Raw genomic sequence first — 23,565 nt, 5'->3', positions numbered from 1 at the left:
TTTTCTTCCTCCTTCTCTTCTTCTTACTTTTCTTTTTTCTCCTCCTCTGCTTCTCTCTCCTCCAAGCACTATCAATCTATTTATCTATCTAACCAGGGATCAGAAATAAAGTATCTCTGCATTATCAGCTGTAAGGCAACAATTCTCCATTGTTATCTCATGTATTGGGATGCTACTGGTCTCCAGGGATTTGGCAGGTTCCACCAGTGCTCCTGGCTGAGATGTTCAGATACTTGATTTGAAAAGTCTCTAAGTTGAAGCGATCATGCACACTGCTCTTCCTCCTTCCCTCCTCCCATCTCAGAAATTTTACAAATCTAAATGTATTCCAAGACACGTAAAAAACATTTGGCCATGTGGAAAATGAGGGGCTAGTTTTAATCATTTAAAACTAGTCAAAATATGCAACCTCCTAATTTGTTTGTTTGCTAAAAAGAAGGTAATGTTTTAAAATAATTGTACATTAATTGCTAAATTACAGTGGAACTTCAGTGAAATTACATATTTCAATTTCATTAGTGAAACCAAATGAAAAGGGTAATGCCAAAGAATTATGTTAGAATCCATTTAAAACGCAGAGCCTGGTCTGTGATTCAACAGACTAATGCACATGTTTGTCAATTCACTGCTACTCAAGGTTCTAGTGCAAGTTCCTACGATGCTAATTAGGCCAAAAATGCCTTAGTATTAAATTTGCTAGATAACAAGTGGCTTGCTGTCTGAGCCCAGCGGCTCAGCAAGGCTGTATTTGACCAATCAGCTCTTAGTGTAATGAGCCAATTTTAAAGGGAGAGCTCTAGGAACAACCCCAACCTGGGCTACTCCACTTTCCAATGCCATTAACAGGGCCATTAGATCTTAAAGGGGTGAGGGGGAATGCATCCTTAGGAACCCCCCCCCAAAAAAAGAAATAAAATATATCTCCTTCCCTTCCTTGCAGAAGTGAGGTACTATAGATATGAAATATTGCATATCCCATCAGACTCATCTGCTGTGTTGGTTAATTTTACTGAACCTATTTTTGTTCCCCTCTTTCTTTTTTTACTCTGTCATAAGGAATGACTCTCTAAGAGATGAGGGATATATTTCAAATAGCCAATCAACAAGCATTTATTAAGTGCTTACTATGTGCCAAACACTGTGCTAAGGATACAAAGAAAGACCCCAAAAAATGCGAAAACAGGAAAGTAATATAAAATCCAAATGGTTAGCAATGATATTTAAAATTTAATGCAGTTATTAAAAGAAATACACCCATCAGAGGTATATGAGGGGTATAATAGCCATATCTTGATAATTCAGAGAGTCTGCCAGCTAACTGCCCAGTTCCAGGATTTCACCACTCCCCAGGATTTCTTCTGTAGAATGGGTTTGCCTTTCACATGTATCACTCAATTTTACAATTTAGTAGAAACTTGATAAGCACTTGGAGGGAGATGGGGAAGTGCTCAGTTGTTATAAAGTTTGAGGAATCCTGTGGAGTTCCATTATTTGTGTTTGAAACTAATTCATAGGTAGTTTGTTGAGTTTTTTTGTTTGTTTTTAGGCAGTGCCACAACAATAATAAAGGCTGAATGAAGGCTCTTTAACGACAACAAGGGCATTGAGTAGCTTTGTGTAGTGAAATTAACTGGCTGTGGTTTTGTCTCTGTCATTCCAGATGGCCTGGTGGACTGCTTGGACCCTGACTGCTGCCTCCAGTCGGCCTGTCACAACAGCCTGCTCTGCCGAGGTTCCCGAGACCCTCTCGACATCATTCAGCAGGGTCAGACGGGCTTGCCAGCCGTGAAGTCTTTCTATGACCGTATCAAACTATTAGTGGGGAAGGACAGCACCCACATCATTCCTGGAGACAACCCCTTCAACAGCAGGTAGCCTCCCGATACATAGCATCACTGCTTTGCTCCCCCCTGCCCTTGAGCCTGTCATGACAGCAAGGTTGGACACTTGTCATTGTGATTCCATTCATCTTTAAACAGGAAACATTGTTTTCAATTACTCCATACTCTCTCTTGGCACAGAGGCAGCCCCACTGAGGACCCCCTGTCGTGGCCCATTAAGACTGTCTTCATTACTTGTGGTTAGGCAGGGCAGGTTGTCCCCAGGGTGGAGCCCCGCTTTCTACATAACCATTTGGCCTTCAACTCAAGAAGGGCAGATATCTGGAATGGGAAGCAGTGGAAACTGGGGAAACCAGCCCGAACATAGGTTTCCTGGTCATTTTCAAAAATGCTACAAGAAATCAGACACTTAACCTTTCAAAATGGTCAGCTGCTTTTTATTTTACTTATTTGTCTTGGAAGCATGGGAGCTATTGTCACCATCATTATTTGGAATTTTATTTTCATATTTATTCATTGTTCCAATCCATTTCACTTCTGACATAATGCCATAAAGTCAGAGTTTTTTTTTCTCTCTAGCTTATTCTCTTGCTAATTTAAAATTTATGAATATTATAAAAGCAGATTCAGGATTAATTTCAAGATACCACAAACCTAGTAATGACACTGCTGAGCTAGAACTCAGGACTCAGGATTCTTATCTTTATCTGTATCACTGACTAGCAATATAATCTTGGACAAGTCACCTTAACCCTATCTGTAAAATGGGGAGAATTCTTCCTTCTTCCTTTCTTATATAGAGGTTTTAAATATAAATGAGATAATCAATTAACAATAACAATGATAATAGTAATAATATCATATATATAATAATTTAAGGTTAGCAAAGCTCTTTACAAATATTATCTCATTTTATCTTTCCAGCAGTCCTGAAAGGTAGGTGCCATTATTATCCCCATTTTTCAGATGAGTAAACTGAGGCAAGGTTAAGTGACTTGTGCAGGGTCACATAGCTCGTAAGTCTCTGAGAATAGATTTGAACTGAGGTCTTTATGACTCTAAGTCCAGTGGTCTGTCTACTTTAAGGTTTGCTAAGAACTTTGCATATGTTATCTCATTTTTTAAAATCTTAAGGTTATTCAGAAGAAAGATATCAAAATATAAGTTATCAATAGGATTTGTTCAATTTTTATTTACCCTATGGTATTGAGTTCCTTCCAAAAAAAAAAACCAAACTTCTTCCTTATCTGTTCTCTAAATCCATTCCTTCTATTCATCCAGTATGTTTCTACTTTGTTTCCTTCAATGTCATTTGACTTTGGATGGTAGCATGGTGTGGTGCAAAGGGTGATAGATTTGGTCTGAGAGGTCCTTGCTTTAAATCCCATTTCCATCATTTGCTACCTCTGTGACCCCAAGCAAGTCACATACTTTGAGCTGGCATAGGATCCCAAGCTCTCAACTCCAAATCCATTCTTATTGTTTAAGTTTGAACGAATTAAAGTGAATCCCAAGCACTCTGAGGTCAAAACATTATGAAATGTATTTTCTCCCTGGCATTTGCCTTATTCTGATATTTGCCTTTTAGGACTGAAGTGAGGTCCATATATTTTTGGATCTGCATGTAGATATAATCATCAGACTCTTGCTTCCAAAAATATTTGCTGTCCTAAAAATCATCTTAGTAAGAATTTCAATATTTTTTTCAGTTGTGTTTCTCCAATGGTCGCAACACCAAGAAGTTTGCATTTGAAACCTCAAACCTATAATGCCTTAGTCAAATAATTGTTTCTTTTCTTTGTTAAATCTTAATCTTGGGAAAGGGATTCAGCAACTATTCCTAACCAGTGATGAAGGAATTGGAGGTAGATTGCAAGGGTGAGGATCACTGGGACCTTTCCTGAACCACATGACTTTCCATGTGACTTGCATACAACATGCCTGTAATATGTATGCACCTACCAAGGCAGTACTTAGAGATAGTTCTGGCAACAGTGAATCATTTCTTAGGCAACTTTCATTTGTTGTTTTTGTTCAGTCGAATTGGACTCTTTATGCTCCCGTTTTGGGTTTTCTTGGCAAAGATACTGGAGTGGTTTGCCATTTCCTTCTCCAGCTCATTTTTTACAGATGAGGAAACTGAGGCAAACAAGGTTAAGTAACTTGCCCAGGCTTACACAGCTAGTAAGTGTCTGAGGCCAGATTTGAACTGAGGAAGAGGAGTCTTCCTGACTTCAGACCTGGCACTCTAACTACTACACCACCTAGCTATCCTAAACGACTTTCATTATTCCCTCTCCTTTGGCTTCATCTTCATTTCAATTTTTTTCTTATTTAACATTCATGATCGAGATAAGCTTTTATCTTCAGAAGTGAGCAACTCATGAAAAAGGCACAGTGAGCTAGGAGGATGATTCAGGTGGCAGAAAAGGCACCCCCAAAATCTTGACTGGGCTACCAGTGGTCCCTCATCCTCAGAACAAACTAATGTTACTTTCAAGAAATAGATGACTGTGTCTGGAACTTAAATAGCAATAAATAGAACTACCAAAATTGAAATGATGCTCTGGGGTGGGGTGGGCACTGTTTGGGCAGAAATACAAAATCACATAATCTTAGAGTCAGAAGAGAACTTAGAGGTCACTTAGTCGCACTACTGCTTGAAGTGTAATGCCCTTCCGTAGTATCCTTGGCATGTTTTAGTTCTGCTCCTTCTAGACATAGGTTGAAGTTCAGGACAACTGTGAATTTCAGTGCATTATTATTTGACGAGTAATGAAGGACAATGCCAGGAGTAAAAAAGGAATTATTTCAAGAATTCTAAGAAGGTGTTCCCCTAGACAATGGAGTATAAAAATAACTAAAATGCTTTGAATATAGCCCTATAATTTATATAGCAGATCTCACCATCTAGATAATGTGATAATTGTTACACATCAATAATCATAAATAGACGTGAACTGTTGGGATGTCTTGCCGAATCTTATTCTGTAAATTGGCTGCTCAGAAAAAAGAGAGAAAGCCAGAAATAATGAAGAATTAGAAAAACATGTCTTAGAAATCACATGAAACTCAGTCTGTCTTATTTCTCTGGCTTTTATGAAAGTGTATGGTACCAAAACCTATTTGGAGAAGATCTACTAAAAAAGAAGATACATATGAAATGTGAATGCCTATGGATTTTGGTATCCCACTATGGCTGCTATTTATCATAGGGTCATTAGCGCACATTGCTGATTTTTAAAGGTGTCTGGTCAGACCTAGAAGAAATCTTGATCCACTAAAGACAAGAAAGCTAGATTGCACAACAGGATTATTTTCACAAATTAGTTTTCTACTACCAGGAGACTCTACCAGTGCAGTTGGAACAAGCTAAAAATGAGAATTCATTTGTTATTCAGCCAGTAGCAGACAATTAGAACTGTCAATGGAAGCATTCTAAACATTCCTGAGATACTAAAAAGGTCTGATACAGAGAGAGGGGCTCCCAGAGAGCATCTCTTCAGGTTTCTGGGGCACCGGGAATTGCAGGAATGAGCAGATTCCAAAATTCATGCAGATTTTGACATAGTTTTGGCACAGAATGAGTCGGCTCGATCCCCCAGTCCAGAAATTGGGATCCCATCCAGGAACCTTGAGGGTCAAGAATCTCTTTGCCTTTGCCAAATTGCCCAGCGCCTATGAAAGCCAAGGAGACAGCTGCGGACCTGTCTAATATTCTAGGGTCAGTTCAGAAAGGAAAGTTCTTTATTATCCTGCTTCTTTTTGAAGTCAAAAAAACTTATGTGGGAGAAGAAAGCTACCTTTCCCCTCTGTAGACTTTGAGAGGGACATTGAAGCCTCTCCCCAGGTTCATGGGATTTTGTAGTATTGTAGTCACTAAGGTGGAGGCTAGTGACAATGGATGACAGTCCAGACATTCCAGTTACTTAGAGACTGTCTCTTAGGGATTCTTTCCCCTGACCTTGGGAAAAAAATCTGGGTGGGATTTCCAAGGCTGTTTCTCTCTCTCCCTCTCTGTTTTCTATAGTAGTCAGATGATTTAAAAGAAAAAGAGAAAGAGAAAGACCTTGAAAGGAGATACATAACCAGAGGTAACCCAGAAACCATTCCATTTCCATGCCAATAGAAAAACCTTGGAGGAGGCAGAGAGAAATCACATGCACTCACATGCTCTGCCCCATCAAAAAACTCCATGTGCTTTTCCTAAACCCCTCCTCTCACTTCAGCCTCGAGGATAAGAATAACTGTTGCTCCCAATGCTACCTTCTTCTGGAGCCAAAAACACAAATGTGGAAAACAAATGAGAAACCAGATGGGGAGGCTCTCACCCATGTATAATGCTGCCTTGCTGCTCTCCCTGTGCCTGGCTGCAGCAGGGGTGTGAGTGAGTGCAAAAAGACTGAAACACAGGCCAAGCAAAAGTCAAGTCATGCCCAGACAGAGTGTCAAGGGCAAAGAGAAACAGGGTCTCACTTCTAGGCTGAATGGTGCAGAGATGCTGAAACCCAGGAGATTCTGGTCACAAAAGCCAAAAAACCCCAACTGTTCTTCTAGTCAGGGAAGGCAGCAAAATCTCCCTGTGCTTGCAACCTCATGCTTGCAGTTTGGTTCAAGGTGGGAAATCAATGTTGAAATTCTCACCCTGTGACCCAAAGGTACTCAGGGTTGGGGACAATAGGTAGGCACACACCAGGACAAACAATACTGCTTTAGGATCCCACATGTAGCTAAAGCTTCCTTGTATTCCTTTTTCCCAGCCTGGTATCTCTCATCCGAGGCCAAGTGGTGACTACAGATGGAACTCCCCTTGTCGGTGTCAACGTGTCGTTTGTCAAATATCCAAAGTACGGCTACACCATCACCCGCCAGGATGGCACGTAAGTGGCTCTGCGGAGCTTGAGGCCTGCTTAGGATGGGATGCCTGTGCCGGGGAACAGATGGTGCTATCTACTGGAACCATGTGGTACCCCTACACGGACTGGAGTCCCAGCCGGGCCAAGCCACCAGTGAGGCTCTGAAAAAGCTATTTTTTGCTTCACATGTTGAGTGCTAAAAGCACAAAGAAAAAAAAAGGCCAACCTTTGGCAAGGCTGCAGAAAGCTGCCACCCCTTTCTCCCCCATGTCATGTCAAAAGCATCCGTGAGAGTGGGGCATGGGAGGGAAAAGGAGAGAAACTGTGATATAGTCCCTTGAAAACCAGCTCCACCCATGTCTTAAAATGAAAGGCAGCGCAGGGTGGCAAGGTAAGGAATGAATGAATCCACATGATAGCGTGCATCCTGTTGAGAACTCCTCTCCCTCCATCTGAGGCTTTTGATGATGTACTGTCTCTCCTATTTCTTTGGGGGGTAAAATGTAATCAGAGGCGTCTAATTAAATACATTTAGAAGCCTTCCTGCTGAGTGAAGAAAGGAACCTTTCCCTATTATCATCTGATTTGAAATGCTTACCAGTTCAGCCCAGACCAGAATGAGAGTACCGTGGTTTCTTTAATCCATTGGACATGGAGCCATAATAAAATATCCTTGAAAAAGAAAATATAAAAAATTATTCAGCCCTGGACAATGATGTGCTGCCAGATTCAATCCAGAATGCTCCAGGGGGAAGCATGATAGTCCTGATGAGGAGAGGAATGTCAAAGACCAGGCCTGTCATCATTCCCATGAGACCAGAGCCTAAGAAAGCAACCTATCATGAGATCTAGGTGTACTTCACAGTCGATGTTTCAAACTTTTTATTGACTTTAGAAAGAAGATTCTTGCCAGCACTTGGCAAATCTTGCAAGTAGTTTCAAAACCTACCAACCCCCAGAAGCCTTTCTTTCACCAACCAGTGCTCAGAGTTTCCTACATCTGATAGCAAAAAGAAGAATTGTGTAGATCTGCTTGAAATTATCAGTTTTCCTTCAAGTTCTCACTTCATTATAACCTATAAATCTGACTTTTTGAGGCCAAGTTCAAATTTTCTTCAGGCAAAGAGATCATGTCTTTAGATTATGTCATTTTCATAACTACTCTAGCTTTTCACTAATAATGTTTGAGGGTTACTTTTTGACCTTGAGCTCCCACTGCTAGGCATATGCCCCAAGAAAGTCAAAGCCAGAAAGAAGGGTCTAAAATATTCATTGTAGCACTTTCTTATGGTAACAAAGACCCGGAAACAAAACAGGTACATATCATTTGGAGAATGGATCTCATTTTCCTCATCTGTAAAATAAAGGGGTTGAACTACATAGAGCATTTATTAAGATACATAGAGCATACTATTTGCCAGGACTAGCCACTGAAATCACTTCCAGCTCTAAGCCTATGAATATCTAAACAAATGGTGATATATGAATGTAATAGAATATGGTAGAGCCACAAGAAGTTACAAATAGGAAGAATTCAGAGAAATGTCAGAAACTGTATATGAACTGATGCAAAATTAAGTTGGCAGAACCAAGAAAACCATTTTAACAATTAGCTAAATAATATAAATGGAAAAAATGGTAATAGAGTTCAGTCAATCAGCAAGTGTTTATGAAGTGCCAGCTGTATGCTAGTATCATACTAGGTGCCTGCCATCAAGAATCTTACTTTATATTAGGGGAAAATAACATGGGTGTGTGTGTATGTATGTATACATACATATATATATATATATATTTATATAGAAACATGATATACAAAATAAATACAAAATAATGTATTTAGGGGAAAGCATTGGCAGTTAGAAGAATCAGGAAAGGCCTAATGTAGGAGATGGCACTTGAACTATACTAGGGATTCTTAGAGGGAAGGGTGAGAAGGGAGGGCATTGCTGACATGAGGGATGGCCTATGCAAAGGCACAAAGATGGGAGGAGTGCCACGTGTGCACAATAGGCTAGTTTGGCTTAACTGTAGATTATGGGAAGGGGGAAAATGTCGGTCTAGAAAGTAAGATATTGAGGGTTTTAAAAGCCAGAGATAGTAGGGAATACTGGAATTTATTGAGTCAGACCTGTGCTTTAGGAATATCACTTTGCGAGCCATGTGGATTGGAAAATTCCATGTAATTAAAATTACCAAGCCTACCCCCTAGAAAAGAGTTGAGAAACAGTGTCTCCCTTCCTTCAATGCAGAAATGGGGAACCCAGAGTGTGGAATATCGCATACACTATTGAATCTCAGTTGATGTCTTGTTTGGTTTTGCTGAAGTGTGTTTTCTGTGTGGAGGCTTAATGGTATGGTGGGAGGACTATAATCAGAAATTAATATAAAACAAAATTAATAAAACTTTTCAAAAACAAAAATCTAAAATAATCAATAATGCCTAAGGCCTAAAATCCCTGAAGAGCCAGCATCTTTGGGTTGGGTACTCTAAGAAGCCTACATATGTGTAACCACACAAGAGGGCATTTGTGTATATGTCTGAGGTCTACTGGACTCAGAATTAGGGCCTCCTCCTATGCTATCCTGCCCCAGTCCCTGCCAGCTGTCCCCTGGCCTAAACATAGTACTGACCTTCTTAACAGTTTCTTAACCCTGCCTCCTAGGTACCCAAGGGGTGAATGTACTGTGCATATAGTAGGAGCTAAATAAATGTTTGCTGAATTGATTTTAATTGGGTTTAATTGGAAAGAGACTAAGGAATAATTAGAAGAAAGTGACAATGACTGCCACCCTTTAACCTGGCATCATGAAAATTTAGCCTATTGTAGGCAGAACTGATAACCCTATGTTAAGGTGATGATGAATTTCAATTTGCAAAGAAGTGCTGATCCTTCCTGTCTAAGTGAATTCTGTCTCTCCCTAGGTTCGACCTTATTGCGAATGGAGGTGCATCCTTGACCCTGCATTTTGAGCGAGCTCCTTTTATGAGCCAGGAGAGGACTGTCTGGCTTCCATGGAACAGCTTCTATGCTATGGATACACTTGTGATGAAAACAGAAGAGAATTCCATCCCTAGTTGTGACCTCAGTGGCTTTGTCCGGCCTGATCCCATCATCATTTCCTCCCCATTGTCCACGTTCTTCAGTGCTACCCCTGGGCGGAACCCTATCGTGCCTGAGACCCAGGTAGGAACAGCAAGTGACCAAGTCATCCTTCACAGCCCCACCTACCGACCATGTTCCAGGCCAAAGCTGATGCCCTTTTACTACATCTCTCCTCCTTCCAAGCAATGATTGCCAAATTGCCAGGGCTAAGGGACTAGGAGACACAATCCACTGAGGAGGCTCCAACCCAGGAGCTGGGATGAGTTTCTATCTACTAGAGACCAAGCCTTGATTCCTGTCCCCTTATGGAGTCCTCAGATACCCTTTTGAGTCATTGGTGGTTTCTGTGCTTTTTAATAGACTAAAAATATCATACATGTATGCAGCTCACCTGCAAATTGCTTTTTATTCCAGCTAGTCACAGAGATACATGGTAAGAGGCTCCTTAATGATCTACCTGGGTAATACTATCGAGGGTATATTACATGATTACATCCCTGTTGCTTTATACCGATTGTCAATGGAAGTTGCAGGTTCATATAATTACAGTCTCTTGTGGCCTCCTTGCATACAGCTAGCAATAAAGCTTGCTATTCATATTTACACTTTTGCCAACAGTGTGATTTTTTAAAAAGAAAAACAACAGTGACCAAGAATCATTATTAATTCCAAAATCATAACCTCAGCCCCATCACTCAGCAGTTCTGGATGCAGAATTTTTTTTCTTTTCCAGCCACAGAAAGTTGTAATACCAACAATACAAGGTCTATCATTTGAATGAGCTAGTGATCAGGATGAACACAATGAGAAAAGCCTACCAGCCAGGCACCTTTGATAAAGAATGTCTGCACTATATTTCCCACCAGGTCCTCCATGAGGAAATCGAGATCCCCGGCTCCACTGTGAAGCTGTGCTATCTGAGCTCGAGGACCGCTGGGTATAAATCCCTGCTGAAGATCACCATGACTCAGTCCACCGTGCCTCTGAATCTAATTAAAGTTCACCTGATGGTAGCAGTGGAAGGGCATCTATTTCAGAAATCATTCCAGGCTTCCCCCAATTTGGCCTATACATTTATCTGGGATAAGACGGATGCTTATGGACAAAGGGTGTATGGGCTTTCAGATGCTGTGGGTATGTTCTCTCTTTCCCAGATTAACACTTTCAAAAACACAAGGGGGTATGAGGAAGAACTCAGGGAGGATAGTATAGTGTGAACCTCAAGGCCACATTGTAGTTCCCCTAGGGAAGTGAACCCAGTTAGGCTTTCGATGACTTTGAAATGATTTGCTGACTCTTCTTCTTCACTCACATGAGGACTCAAATAAGCTTGTCTGATTTATTTTCCTCCTTCTGAAAGCTTCTTTAGGATCAGACAGAATCCAGAAAACTATCATAACTTCACCAAAAGCCTTGATAAATCTGAGAATGTTGAAAATTTTTTATCAAAACGAGTAATACTGTTTCCATTCTCTGTGAAGGTGTGCCGTGGTCCAAATAATATGCAATACCCCCCAAAAAATTACATTTAGTTTTAAAGGCTATCACACTTTTTTTTTTATTTTTGCATTTTGTTGTGGCAATTGGGGTTAAATGACTTGCCAAGGGTCACACAGCTAGATCACACAATTTTTAAAGCAGCAAGTTGACCTCAGTGATCTGTTGTATTCAAGTCAGTATATCAGTGTAGTGTAGGAGGCAGTGTGGTGTAATAGGTAGAGAGTTGCTGTAGAAACCAGAAAGACCTACATTCAGGTCCCATCTCTGACACATACTGGCAGTGACCCTGGACAAGTTGCTTAACATCTTAAATGCTCTTGACAATTCTCTAATTTTATAAATTGTGGAGAAGATGCCAGTGTACATTGGTAGAAGTAATTCCTCACCTGGCAATACTTTACATCAATGAAGTCTTGGGTATGGCCGCTATCTTAGCTCAATAGTAAAATGACCCTTTATTGCCCAAACATTCTCCAAATGAAGACAAGGAGAGAAATGCTGACGGACAAGCAAAAGTTGTTTTAGGATTAAGAATATAATTCAAATAATCTTCAAAGAGGCTAATTCATCTAGATATAATTGAACTTTTTGCAATATTAAAAAATAACTCCCATTTCAATAGCATTATAAATCTTACAAAGCACTTTCCCTCACAACAACCTTTTGATGTAAAAACAGCAAACATTATTATCCCCATTTTTATAGATGAGGAAACATGCCCATAGAGTTTCAGTGACTTGTTCCTGATTACACATTTAGTAAGTGTCAGAGCTGGGATTTCAACCAGGTCTTCTGACTCTAAATCTAGCATTCTTTCTACTGGACCACACTGCCTTGTGATAATAACAGTGCCTTGTAGCTCTACGGTACATTTCTAATTAAGAATTTTAAAATCTCTAACATTATTTACATGATTCATTTCTCTCCTCATTCCATGAAGGTAGGGAGGAGTTTGTTCTCCCCTTTTATAAATAGAGAAAGGGGCAGCTAGGTGGCACAATGGATAGAGCACTGGCCCTGGAGTCAGGAGGACCTGAGTTCAAATGTGACCTCAGACACTTATGAGTGTGTCCCTGGGCAAGTCACTCAACCTTGATTGCCTCAAAGAAATAAAAAAAGTAGAGAAAATGAAGTCCAGAAACAATAATAAGCCAGTAACAGAGCCAAGACTAGCACTCAATTTTTCTTTCTCCCAGCCCATGGTTCTTTCACTAATCTATACAGATAAAGGACATTTATAGAGCAGGAGTCAGTCCTGATTGCTTACCTGGAGTACCTCCTATGGAGCTGGGCATGTCCTCTGGCTCACTGCTATGTTATACAAGTCTTAGGAGGTGTCCTAGTGTAGCAAATCGGGGTTTCCCCAAACCAACCCCACTCTTTTTTAAATCCCCTTTTGTTCTTCTCTGAATGTTCACTGATTTGAAGGCCTGTGCCCCAGTGCTTGTGTCTCCTGGCACTCTGTGGGATCCTGAGTGAATGGATAAAGTATAGTAACTAACACAAGCTGTTGCCCCACAATCTCCTTGTGAATGAGCTGCTATGTTTCCAAGTGCTTTTCTCCTGGTGAGTGAAAATAAATAACACAAAATATAATAAATACATGCAGGGAACAGCAGGGTGAGGTACGTGGTCTCCTGTCTTACTATAAAGAGGAGTTTTATTAGGCTTTTAAATGATTCATCTACTCCCTCCATGTCAGTGGGGTCATTTTGTGAAGCTAGTAGTTCACTTGAGAGGTCTTCAAGTCCCCACAGAGCACTGCTGTGTAAAGTTTCCAGGTTGAGTCCAGCCTGGAAATCTGAATTTAATATTGTGGAATCACAGAAAAAGGCAATCAGCCCACCTCCTTGAGTGAGTTTTTGGAGCCAAGTATTTATTACAGAGAATACAGTCTACTCATTCTTGTCAGACAGTTAAGGAGTAATCAAGATGTTTTTTCTCTCTTTTTTCTTCTTCTCTTTTTTCAGTCTCTGTCGGGTTTGAATATGAGACCTGCCCTAGCCTAATTCTATGGGAGAAAAGGACTGCATTGCTTCAAGGATTTGAGCTGGACCCTTCCAATCTGGGGGGTTGGTCTTTGGACAAGCATCACATACTAAATGTCAAAAGTGGTACGTTCATTCACTATGTGATAGTAGAGTGGAAAGAGTACTAGCCATGGAGTCCAGCAGCCTCAGGTTCAAATATAGCTAATAATATAATAATAAAGGGAATATTTTATATGAGGTTAGTCTATTCCCCCAAATGTTGGATTCAACCCCAAAATTCTACTGAGGGCCAGATTCTAATATAAAAAGTCATGAGGAAAGGCTTCCACAGGATTGACATGTATAACTTGTGTTGAGCTTTTCTTTTCCTTCCCCTTCCCTTAATACAGCTTATACATATAAAAGGTTTTTTTTTTTTTAATTTAAGCCTTAATAACTCAAATGGGCACTAATACTTTTGGGACACCCTCTGTAGAACAAAAAATTTGATTCACTGGTGTGCTAGAGGAATGCTTCAGGTGTGTCAATTTAATTAAGAGTTAAGCAGAATTTGCTTTTTGTTGTTTTGAGCATTGCTGCTGCATTTCTTTTAAAAAAATTGTTTCTGTGCCTTAGTAAATATATTTACAGTCTAATCATAGATCTTTTGAAGTGTTAAAGAAGTAAGTGCAGAATGCTGTAGTAAACTTAGAAATAATTTTTTGATGATTAAAAGATCATGGGTGTCTCCTCAGTGGATGAATTCAAATAGAGACTAGTTTCTTACTTTGCTGGGATAGTATAGAGGATTCCCCTTCAGGTATGGGACCAGTATGAGCTAAGTTGCCCCTGAAGTACCATCTCATTCAGAGTCTGTGATTCTGTGAAGGATAATGTTGAATTACCATTACACAGACCAGTGACCATAGTAGAGGATTAATCATTCACATTTTTGTAGGGTACTTCCAATCAGGGATTCAATTTGATTCAACAAAAATTTATCAGATGCCTTCTATGTACCGAGCACTGTATGTGCTAGGGATAAAAAAACAAAACAGTTACTGCCCCAAAGGAGAGAACACTCTGATGGAGAAGTTGTGGTACACACATTGGTGTGAATCAATAGTCTAGCTGGTTGGTGCTCATTTATCTCAAAAGAGAGAAAAGAGTTTCCAAATAGGTCATGGCCTTGCCACCACTAATCTCTTCCTCTGGCATACCTGAGGCATGTCCCCTTCAGGGACAGAGACTGTGAATAATGCCTTACTGGATCTAGAGTTTGGTGCCCCTACTTCAAGGCACCAAGAAAGAAAAATATAGGGATTTTCAAATACAGATGAGTCTTGGAAATATCTGCTGCTTCCTGCAGTGTTATCAGGGCCTAACTTAGCCATCAATAGTTTTCTGTTCTATCTGAGGCAATCAATCAGTAAATATTTATTAAGTACCTACTTTGTGACAAGCAGTGTGCTAAGCGCTGAGGATACAAAAAGAGGCAAAGGACAGTCCTTCCTCTAAAGGACATTACAATCTAATGGGAAAAGCAACATGCAAATAAATATGTGCAAACAGGTTATATACAGGAGAAATATATACTGGAAATAATTAACAGAGGGAAGGCACTAAAGTTCAGAAGGGTTGGGAAAGGCTTCCTCTGAAGATGAGATTTTAGTTGGGGCTTAAAGGAAGCCAGGGAAATTTACAGGCAGAGCATTCCAGGCATGGAGGACAGTCAGAGAAAATGCCCAAGAGCCAGGAGATGGAGTATCTTGTTCATGAGTCAGCAAAAAGGCCAGTGTCACTGGATCAGAGAGTATGTGTTGGAGAGTAAGGTGTAAAACTGGAAAGACAGGAGGCAGCTAGGTTATGAGTGCCAAACAGAGGTTTTTGTATTTTGTCCTGGAAGTGGTAAGGAGCCGCAGGAGTTTATTGAGTAGGAAGTGGGGGAGCGGCTCGAGGGGGTTGACATAATGAGACCTTCCCTTTAGGGAAATCACTTTGGTAGCTGAATGAGTTGGAGTGGGAAGAGACTTGAGCCAGGCAGACCCACCAGCTGGCTATGGCAATAGTGCAGCTGTGAGGTGATAAGGACCTGCATTAGAGCTGTGGCAATGTCAAAGGGGGCATATTCCAGAGATGTTGCAAAGGTGAAATCAAGAGGCCTCGTCGACAGATTAGATATGAGGGGTGAGAGATAGTGAGGAATCTAGGATGACTCATAGGTTGTGAGCCTGAGAGACTGAGAGGATGGTGTTACCCTCTGATATAATAGGGAAGGTAGGAGTGGGGGAGGATTGGGGGGGAGGTACAGGGGGACGATAATGAGATCAGTTTTGGACATGTTGAGTTTAAGATGTCTAGTGGACATTTACTTCAAGATTAGAGGTCAGCAGAGGCATTGGGGCAGAATAGCTAGATTTGAGAATCATAAGCATAGAGAGATGGTAATGAAATCCATGGAAATTGCTGAGATCGTTAAGTGAAATAGTATAGAGGGAGAAGAAAAAAGGGCCCAGCACTCAGAGGGATATCTGTGGTTAGAAGGTAGAAACTAGATGAGGATCCAACAAAAGAGGCTGAGATGGAACAGTCAGAGGTAAGAGAAGAGCTGGAGGAGAAGGGTTTCCTGAAAACCTAAATAAGCATCAAGGAGGAGATAATCAACAGTGGAGAGTGGTCAAGGAGAATGGGGATTGGAAAAAGGCCATTGGATTTGGCAACTAAAAGATCATTGGCAACTTGGAGAGAACAGTTTCAAAGGAATGAGAAAGTTGGAAGCCAGATTGTAAGTGGTAAGAAGTGAATGAGGGGAGAGAAAGTATACTTTTCTCACATAAGTAGAGATGGGGATATTTAGGCAGAATTTGACCTTGATACTACTAGTTTCTCTCTGGTATACCTGAGTTTTGTTACTCCTAGGAATACAGGTAGAAATTTCCAAACATAGCTTGGCCATGTCACTATTAGTCTCATCATTAGGCCAATGATAGTGGTCAATGTTCAAAGGAAGAATCTGAACCAAGGGTAGAAGTTATTTAGGGAGCTAAAGATGGGTCCTGAAGGTAGTAGATGGCAGTGGTGATGGGAGAGGACAGTGGGTAATGTGATATCTTCAAGCAAGAGTCAAGTTTCCACAAATGAATGAATGAATGGAAGAAAAAGTATTTATTAAGAATTTATAATGTATCAGGCACTGTGCTGTTTGGGAGACACAAATATAAAAGTGAAGTAGTCCCTTCCCTCAAGGTACTTAAATTCTTGTTTTGTTTTGTTTTTTGTTTTGTTTTTGTTTTTGTTTGTGACTAGGCAATGGGGTTAAGGGACTTGCCGAGGGTCACACAGCTAGTCAGTATTATGTGTCTGAGGCCGTATTTGAACTCAGGTCCTCCTGAATCCAGGGCTCATGCTCTATCCACTGCACCACCTACCTGCCCCAAGGTGCTTAAATTCTAATAAGGAGAGATAATACATATAGCAGTTAGTAACCAGAGAAGGGTGTTGTGGTCTGGGAAGTCATATCAATAGTGAAGTTGCTTGACATTCTCTTGAGCAATGGTAGGAAAAAGGCAAGAAAGTAATCTAAAATGAAGGAGAGATTACCCACACTTGAATAGGGGTTCCCCAATGCACAGCAGAAAGGGACTATACAAGAGAAAGCTGGGAAAGAAAAGGGGAATGGAGTGAATGTGGTTCAGATAGTTGTTGAGTTGTTTCAGTCATGTCTAACTCATAACCCCATTTGGCATTTTCTTGGCAAAGATACTGGAGTGGTTTGCCATTTCCTTCTTGAGCTCATTTTATAAGTGAGGAAACTGAAGTAAACAGGGTCAAATGACTCGCCCAGGGTCACATAGGTAGTAAGTGTCTGAGGCTAGGTTTGAACTCAGTAAGATGAGTCTTCCTGATTCCAGGCCAGGCACTCTATCCACTGTACCATTTAACTGCCCAGGGTTCAGGTAGAGGTGTGGTTTATCACAGGTGACAGGTTTATACCTGGAAGTGGCTGACACAAGTAATAGAGATACAGGAAGCCTTAAAGTTAGGAGATAGAATAGGAGCATAGATTGGAGACACAGGGAATAAGATGAACAAAGTGGACACGCAGGGTGGGGAGTAAAACAGGCATACCTCTGCTTGCATACACCCATATCACACACAGATATATAGGATCCAGTTCAAGCCCCTCTCTAGGGTTATGACTGGAACATTCATGGGGTAGTTGCAGACGTTTGAGCCCAGCCCCCTCCACACAATCCCCAGGGGTGACGGAATATGGTGGAGGCTTCCAGATTGGAGACAAAAATACTTACTGAGCCCTTACCTCTCTTGCCTCCATGGATGACCAAAGACCTAGAAAGTACTGTAGTTTGAACTAGCTGTGGTACTGATCTCAGGATGGAACCTCGAAACTCCTCTCCTTAAATAAATCCATCGTGTTGACTGTGGCACAAGGGATAGAGCACTGGACGTGGAGTCAAATTTTGACTCAGAAACTTACTAGTCATGTGACCAAGGACAAATCACTTGATCTCAATAAGCCTCAGTTTCCTCATCTGAAAAATGGGGATAATAATAGCACCTACCTTAGAGTTGTTACCAAATGAGAAAACATATGTGAAGTGATTTGCAGAATTTAAAGCACTATGTAAATGCTTATTAGAGGCTCTTTTTTCCCCTAAAAGTGGAGTACCATGGCAATTTAATCTAAGAAGGGTCCCAGTTAATAAAGGTTTACTATATGAGCAGCAGCATTATGTGATAGATAAAAAGCTGGCTTCAAAGCCAGGAAGACCCAGGTTCAAGTCCCAGTTCTGATACATACTGGCTATGTGGCCCTGAACAAGTCAACCAACCTTTCAGTACTTTAGGCAGCTCCTTAAGATTGTAAGTTGCAAAGAAAGTGCCAACCTGTATTGGTAAAGGGGGTATCTTCATCTGGGAGCTCCCTATACCCATGAAATCACAGATATGGTCATTGGTCTATAATACACATGAGCCATACTGTTTATTTCCAAGAAGTTTTGGGGAGATAAAATATACTCTTGCTTCCCTGAAGGTGATCGTTACCTGATTTTTCTCTTTTCTCTTCTTATCACCCACCCATCATCCCTGATCCATTCGCCATGGGGCCAACAGAAACTCTTCTCTATGGACTTCTGTTAATAATTCCCACTTCTTTTTCCCTAGGAATCCTCCATAAGGGTACTGGGGAAAACCAGTTCCTGACCCAGCAGCCTGCCATCATCACCAGCATCATGGGGAATGGACGGAGGAGGAGCATCTCCTGTCCCAGCTGCAATGGTCTCGCTGAAGGAAACAAGCTTCTGGCTCCTGTGGCTCTGGCTGTGGGGATCGATGGGAGTCTTTATGTCGGGGATTTTAATTACATCCGGCGCATTTTCCCTTCTCGGAACGTGACCAGCATCCTGGAATTACGGTAAGCATCCTCATGTAGCCAGCTCCTCTTGCTTCATCTCTCCCTTCTGGAAGATCTATCCTCTGTCTCCACCCCTCCTCCCCTGGGGAGCACCTCACATAGAAAAGAAACAGGTTGGGAAAAGGTTACTGTTGGGTCCCGATAGGGGAACTTGGCTTGTGGAGAGCTTGAGTCTTTCACATCCAGCGAAAGCAGTGGTACCACAAGCAGCTGCTAGCTTTTGGAGCTCACCAGACCAGTCTAGTGAGGAGAACAACAGTATTTAAGAGAAGGACTAAGGCTGTAAACCAATGCCAAGAACTCCTGCCATAAAAGCAAAGTGGAAACAGGTAATTGATCTATTGAGTGTCTGAGCAGAAGCTCTCCAAAATTCTCTGGATCTTTCCAGATTTCTTTGGAAAGTGGATTAGCTTGGCTGCACAGGCCTGACCTTTAAGGGTAGGTCCCCAGGCCCCAGCCTGTGGCAGGCACTCTACAGTAGCATTTCATCTGCACATTGCTGGCCCTTCCACTTGCATCCCAAGGCGCTGTGGGCAGACGGTGACCAACACATGGTCAGCTCAAACTCATGCGCTTACAAAACCGATTTTCCCAGGGCGGGTGATCCAGGCTCTCCAGCCCTGGAAGTGAGGTCTGTGGTGTCTGCCTCCTGTCCAATGAGGTTTATCTCTGGAACAACCGTAGATAGAGCCATTAAGAAGCTCTGGGACTACCAGGTCTCAGTTACAGATATTGACAGCATGGATAAAAAGAAACCACAGAGAATGGGAAAGTGTTCCTCTCACTCACAACCTCCTCCTGCTCCTTCACCAATGCTTGTACCCAAGCTGTTTACAGTCAGGTAGACAGTTGGGGCAAAGTTTTGCTTTTCTTCACCAATGATCTAATAGTCTGACAGTATATGAGTGCCTCCTGATCACAGTTCTGTACTAGGCACACTGTGTGAGAAGGAAAAGGGTGATGGAAGAGAATCCCATAGCTCCTGACCTCAGGGGGCTTACAGTTGACAGTGAAGAAAGAAGGAAAGGACAAAGAAGAGTCTAAATTATCCTGAAACTGGAAAATTAAGCCTTGAATCTTTAAGAGTTAACTATTCAACACTCTCTATAAATCCTTTCCTTCACCATCTCAGCCTCTTCATTTGGTTGTTAGTATTGGGAGTTTTGCTGCTTTTTTTTTTTAATCCTACAAAGGCCACGCCTTCTTTCCCCACCTATAAGACATTTACTGTACCTCAGATGTTGCATTGATCATGCGGTCACAGACCTACATCTGGAAAGGCACCTCAGAGGCCCTCTAATGCAATCCTTCCCTTTTTCAAATGAAAAAGCCGAAGCCCAGTGACTTTGCCAAGGTTAGTTGCACAGGTAGTAAGCAACAGATGGGAGATTTGAACCCAGGTCCTCTGACTTCAGAGCCAGTGCTCTTGCCAGTGTCCCACAGATGAACTAAACTCTGTCCTGTAAAGACTCAATTAACTAGACCTCCTTCCTTTTCTGGTCCCCTCAAGGCTTACTTCTGTCAATCATTTTCAAAGCCCAAGAGATTTGAGTCCCCAGATTTTGAGGAATGGTATCTGCCACCACCTCCACAGCTGACAGGGCTCTCCGGATTTAGAGTCAGATGCCTCTCTTGAACACACCTAGTGCTGTTTGATGAGGGTGGGGGGAAGAGGGCTTGAGTTCTGATTTCTTTCGACAGCTGTGTAATTTTTTTTTAAACAGTCCTTGGGCTTGTTCTTGTTTTCAGCAGCCAGGTACCCAGAGCCGATTAGGAGTTAAGCTTTTATAAGAACAGCGGTTTGATTCTTCTTTTCTTCCCACTACATGCCTGGAAACAAAGGGCTGTCAATCCCATCTCTTTAAAAACAGAAAACAGTGAGGAGGGAGGGAGGGAGAAGCATGTCTTGCTTATTTCTTTGCTGGGTTGTGAGTTGGCAGCTGAAGAATTTCCGGAGAGAGTTAGCTTCTCTCCCCACCCCCAACTTGCCCATCCCAGAGCTGAATGAGCTAGGCCTTGGTTGGGGTTGTATTTAAATGCCCCTACCCTCCCTCTGATACCTCCTGTCCTTTCTCCCTGCCCCTCCACATATACACAGGCAAAGACAGGGTAAGAATTATCACAGCTCAAATACCTCCTACTACCAGGGATGACCTAACATATAGATCAGTTTATATAGTATGGAAGGAAAACAGGAAGCAGTCCTGTAGGAGGGAGGGAAAAAATCACCTGTACACATCCCTAGTGCCTGAAATGCCTTTTTGTTTTTCATTGTCCTCTCCTGAAGACCTTCTTTGAAGCAGAGCATAGTTTTCTCTGGAGGAGGATTGCATATTAAGTCACTAACACTGTAGAGTGAATTAATTTACCAGATTCAGGGACCAGGGACCAGCCTAAGAATAATGGGTGATTGGAGGATGAAGAAATAAGAGAAAGGGAACATGAGGACCTCTTAAAGTAGGGGGAAAATGATAAAGAAAAAGGGACACCAAAGACAAACTTCTCTTTCGCAATTTTAAATAAGATTGGCTCTGCCTGATGCCAAAGTGAAAACTAAGGAAGAGTAAATTCCTTCAGTACAAGGATGCAAGTGCTTTGGAAATCAATGGGGAGGGAGGGAGGGAGGGAAAGAGAGGGAGAAGTAGAAAGATAGATGACCCAGGATGTTATCTGAGAGCTCAATGGCTCAGATTTTGAGAAGCTGAGCTAAGTCAGCCATGTGATTGTGAGCAGGACACATAGGGAATGTTTGGGCCCTATGCCTAGTCTACACAGCACAAAGTGAAACAGTATTGGCAGTTAGCCAGTGAAATAGCTTATCCATCTAGGTCATTTAAACTAAAAGAAACTCCACTTTTTTTCTCAGTGGAGTAGGGGAGGGGACTGGAAGGTTTGTATGAGTGATGTGGATTGCTCAGGCCATAGGAAAGAGATTTCAGTATCTTTCTCTCTGAAGAGGGTCGGCAATAACTCATCTAGCCAATATAGCCCTCCGATTGTGCTTGCGTTAGTTTTAATATTCATTAAGCTCCCACTGTGTGCGTGACACTGCACAGAAATAGAACTGACCTCAGCACTCCTCTCAAGGGAGCTTATATCCTAAAAAGGTAACTAGAGCTTTATTCTTCTCTGCAAGGTGGGAATTGGGAATAAGATTAGGTTTGGGTCAGCCTGGGATGATGGGACAGGAGAGGTACTTGATCTAAGCTTCCTGACTGATGAGAGTCTTGGAATGTTTTTAAGAGGCTCTGAAAATAGAAACTGCTGTGTAAATGCTAAACATTATTATTGCTGTAATCATTATTGTAAATGAAGGTGGCAATAATGAAGTAAAATGGGAGATGTGCCTCTCCTGGCTACAGGATTGCTGCTGGTACTGGCAGAGGCTGAAATTTAGGATTCTGGAAAGGGCAGCACAGAGAGATGATTGAGGGCCATGGTTATCCTATATACTAATATGGAACATCAGATAAAGGGAGGGGTAGAATAGGGTTGGTGGTATGAGTTTAGAGGTACTGGGAAGCAAAGAAGTAGTGTAGCAAAGGAGAAAGAATGTTGGTTTTAGAGTCAAAGGACCCAAGTGTGAATCTCACCTCTGCCATTTAATACACAGGTGACTTTGGGTAAGTCATGGTACAGTGGAAATCAATCATCCAATCACCATTTATTAGCACCTACTATGTGCCAGGTACTAAGCTCTGGAGATACAAAAAAGAGTCACATCTGAAGTTGAATGCTGGTGCTGCTACAAACCACCTGTATTGCCTTGGACAAGTCATTTAACCTCCTCAGACCTCAGTCTCCTCATCTGTAAATGAGGGTGTTGGACTCAATGACCTCTAAGTTCCCTTCCAGTTCAAGGTCTCTGATCCTATAATCTACAAATCACTTAACCTCCTTGGTCCTCAGTTTCCCCATGTAGAAAATGAAAAAGTTGGACGTGATGACTTCTGAGGCCCTTCCAACTCTAAATCTATGGTTCTCAGACCTTCTGATCCAAATATGTCTTTCACTGCTTCTTGATATTCAACCATTGGCAATTCATTCTTTGGAGATAATTCATTGACCTAGGCCTCTTCCTTTATAATGCAAATGCTACTGGAGAAGGTAAAGTAAGTTGAAGTGTGGAAAATGTATTGCTTTCTTCTGTGAGTGATAGGGTGATGGGTCAGCTTGAGAGTACTGAATGTCAGGTAGGGAGAAAGTAATAGAAATAGAGAAAGAAAAGGTTTCCAGGGCAAACAGAGGCAGCAAATCCAGAATTCGCCACCTCCATTCTTTTACCGTAACTTAACCCAGCAAAAGACCCATTGCTGACACATTATGCTTAAATTTTCATGGCTTCATAGGATCATAGAATTGAGACCTGGAAGGCACCTTTGAGGTCATCTAAGCCTCTCCCTTCATTTTACAAATGAAGAACTTGGGCCCCACGAGGGGAGCTCACTAGAACAGCAGGTGTTAGTGTATAGAGTGCAAAACTTGGATTTGGGAAGAAAGATTTGATTTCAAATCCTAACTCAGACACTTACTGTGTGACCCTGGGCAATTCACTTTCCTCATCTGCAATATGGGAAGAACAAATAGCTCCTACTTCTCAGAACTATTTCCAAGATTAATTGAAATAATGTATGGAAAGTGCTTTGTAATGTTAGCTATTGCTGCCCAAAGTTGCAAGGGTAGAGGGAACAAAAAAAAAGGGCCAGAACTCAAACTCACCTCTTCTCGTCACACGATTAGCATTGTTTCTACTATATATACTACCTCAGAAACAGATCCCAATAGCTCACATTTAGATAGGACTTTAAGGATGATAAAGCACCTTCCTTGATGTAACTCTGTGAAGGAGGTAAT

General features: G+C 41.6%; 1 protein-coding gene across 8 annotated transcripts in view; it reads left to right on the top strand.

Moving 5' to 3' along the window:
* The window catches only part of TENM2 (teneurin transmembrane protein 2), a 392,109-nt gene that overhangs the window by 331,693 nt on the left and 36,851 nt on the right, over positions 1–23,565 (top strand). For all 8 annotated transcript variants that reach the window (XM_027841747.1, XM_027841746.1, XM_027841748.1 and 5 more), the window contains 6 exons: positions 1,661–1,871; positions 6,602–6,721; positions 9,624–9,885; positions 10,671–10,938; positions 13,275–13,418; positions 18,462–18,711. In XM_027841747.1, the coding sequence (XP_027697548.1) occupies positions 1,661–1,871; positions 6,602–6,721; positions 9,624–9,885; positions 10,671–10,938; positions 13,275–13,418; positions 18,462–18,711 (1,255 nt within the window). The remainder of the gene's footprint in view (positions 1–1,660; positions 1,872–6,601; positions 6,722–9,623; positions 9,886–10,670; positions 10,939–13,274; positions 13,419–18,461; positions 18,712–23,565) is intronic.

The sequence above is a fragment of the Vombatus ursinus genome, unplaced genomic scaffold (genome assembly GCF_900497805.2).
Source record: "Vombatus ursinus unplaced genomic scaffold, bare-nosed wombat genome assembly UNPS02014863.1, whole genome shotgun sequence".
In the NCBI taxonomy this organism is placed as follows: domain Eukaryota; kingdom Metazoa; phylum Chordata; class Mammalia; order Diprotodontia; family Vombatidae; genus Vombatus; species Vombatus ursinus.
This window is presented reverse-complemented; position numbering and strand designations above follow the sequence as displayed.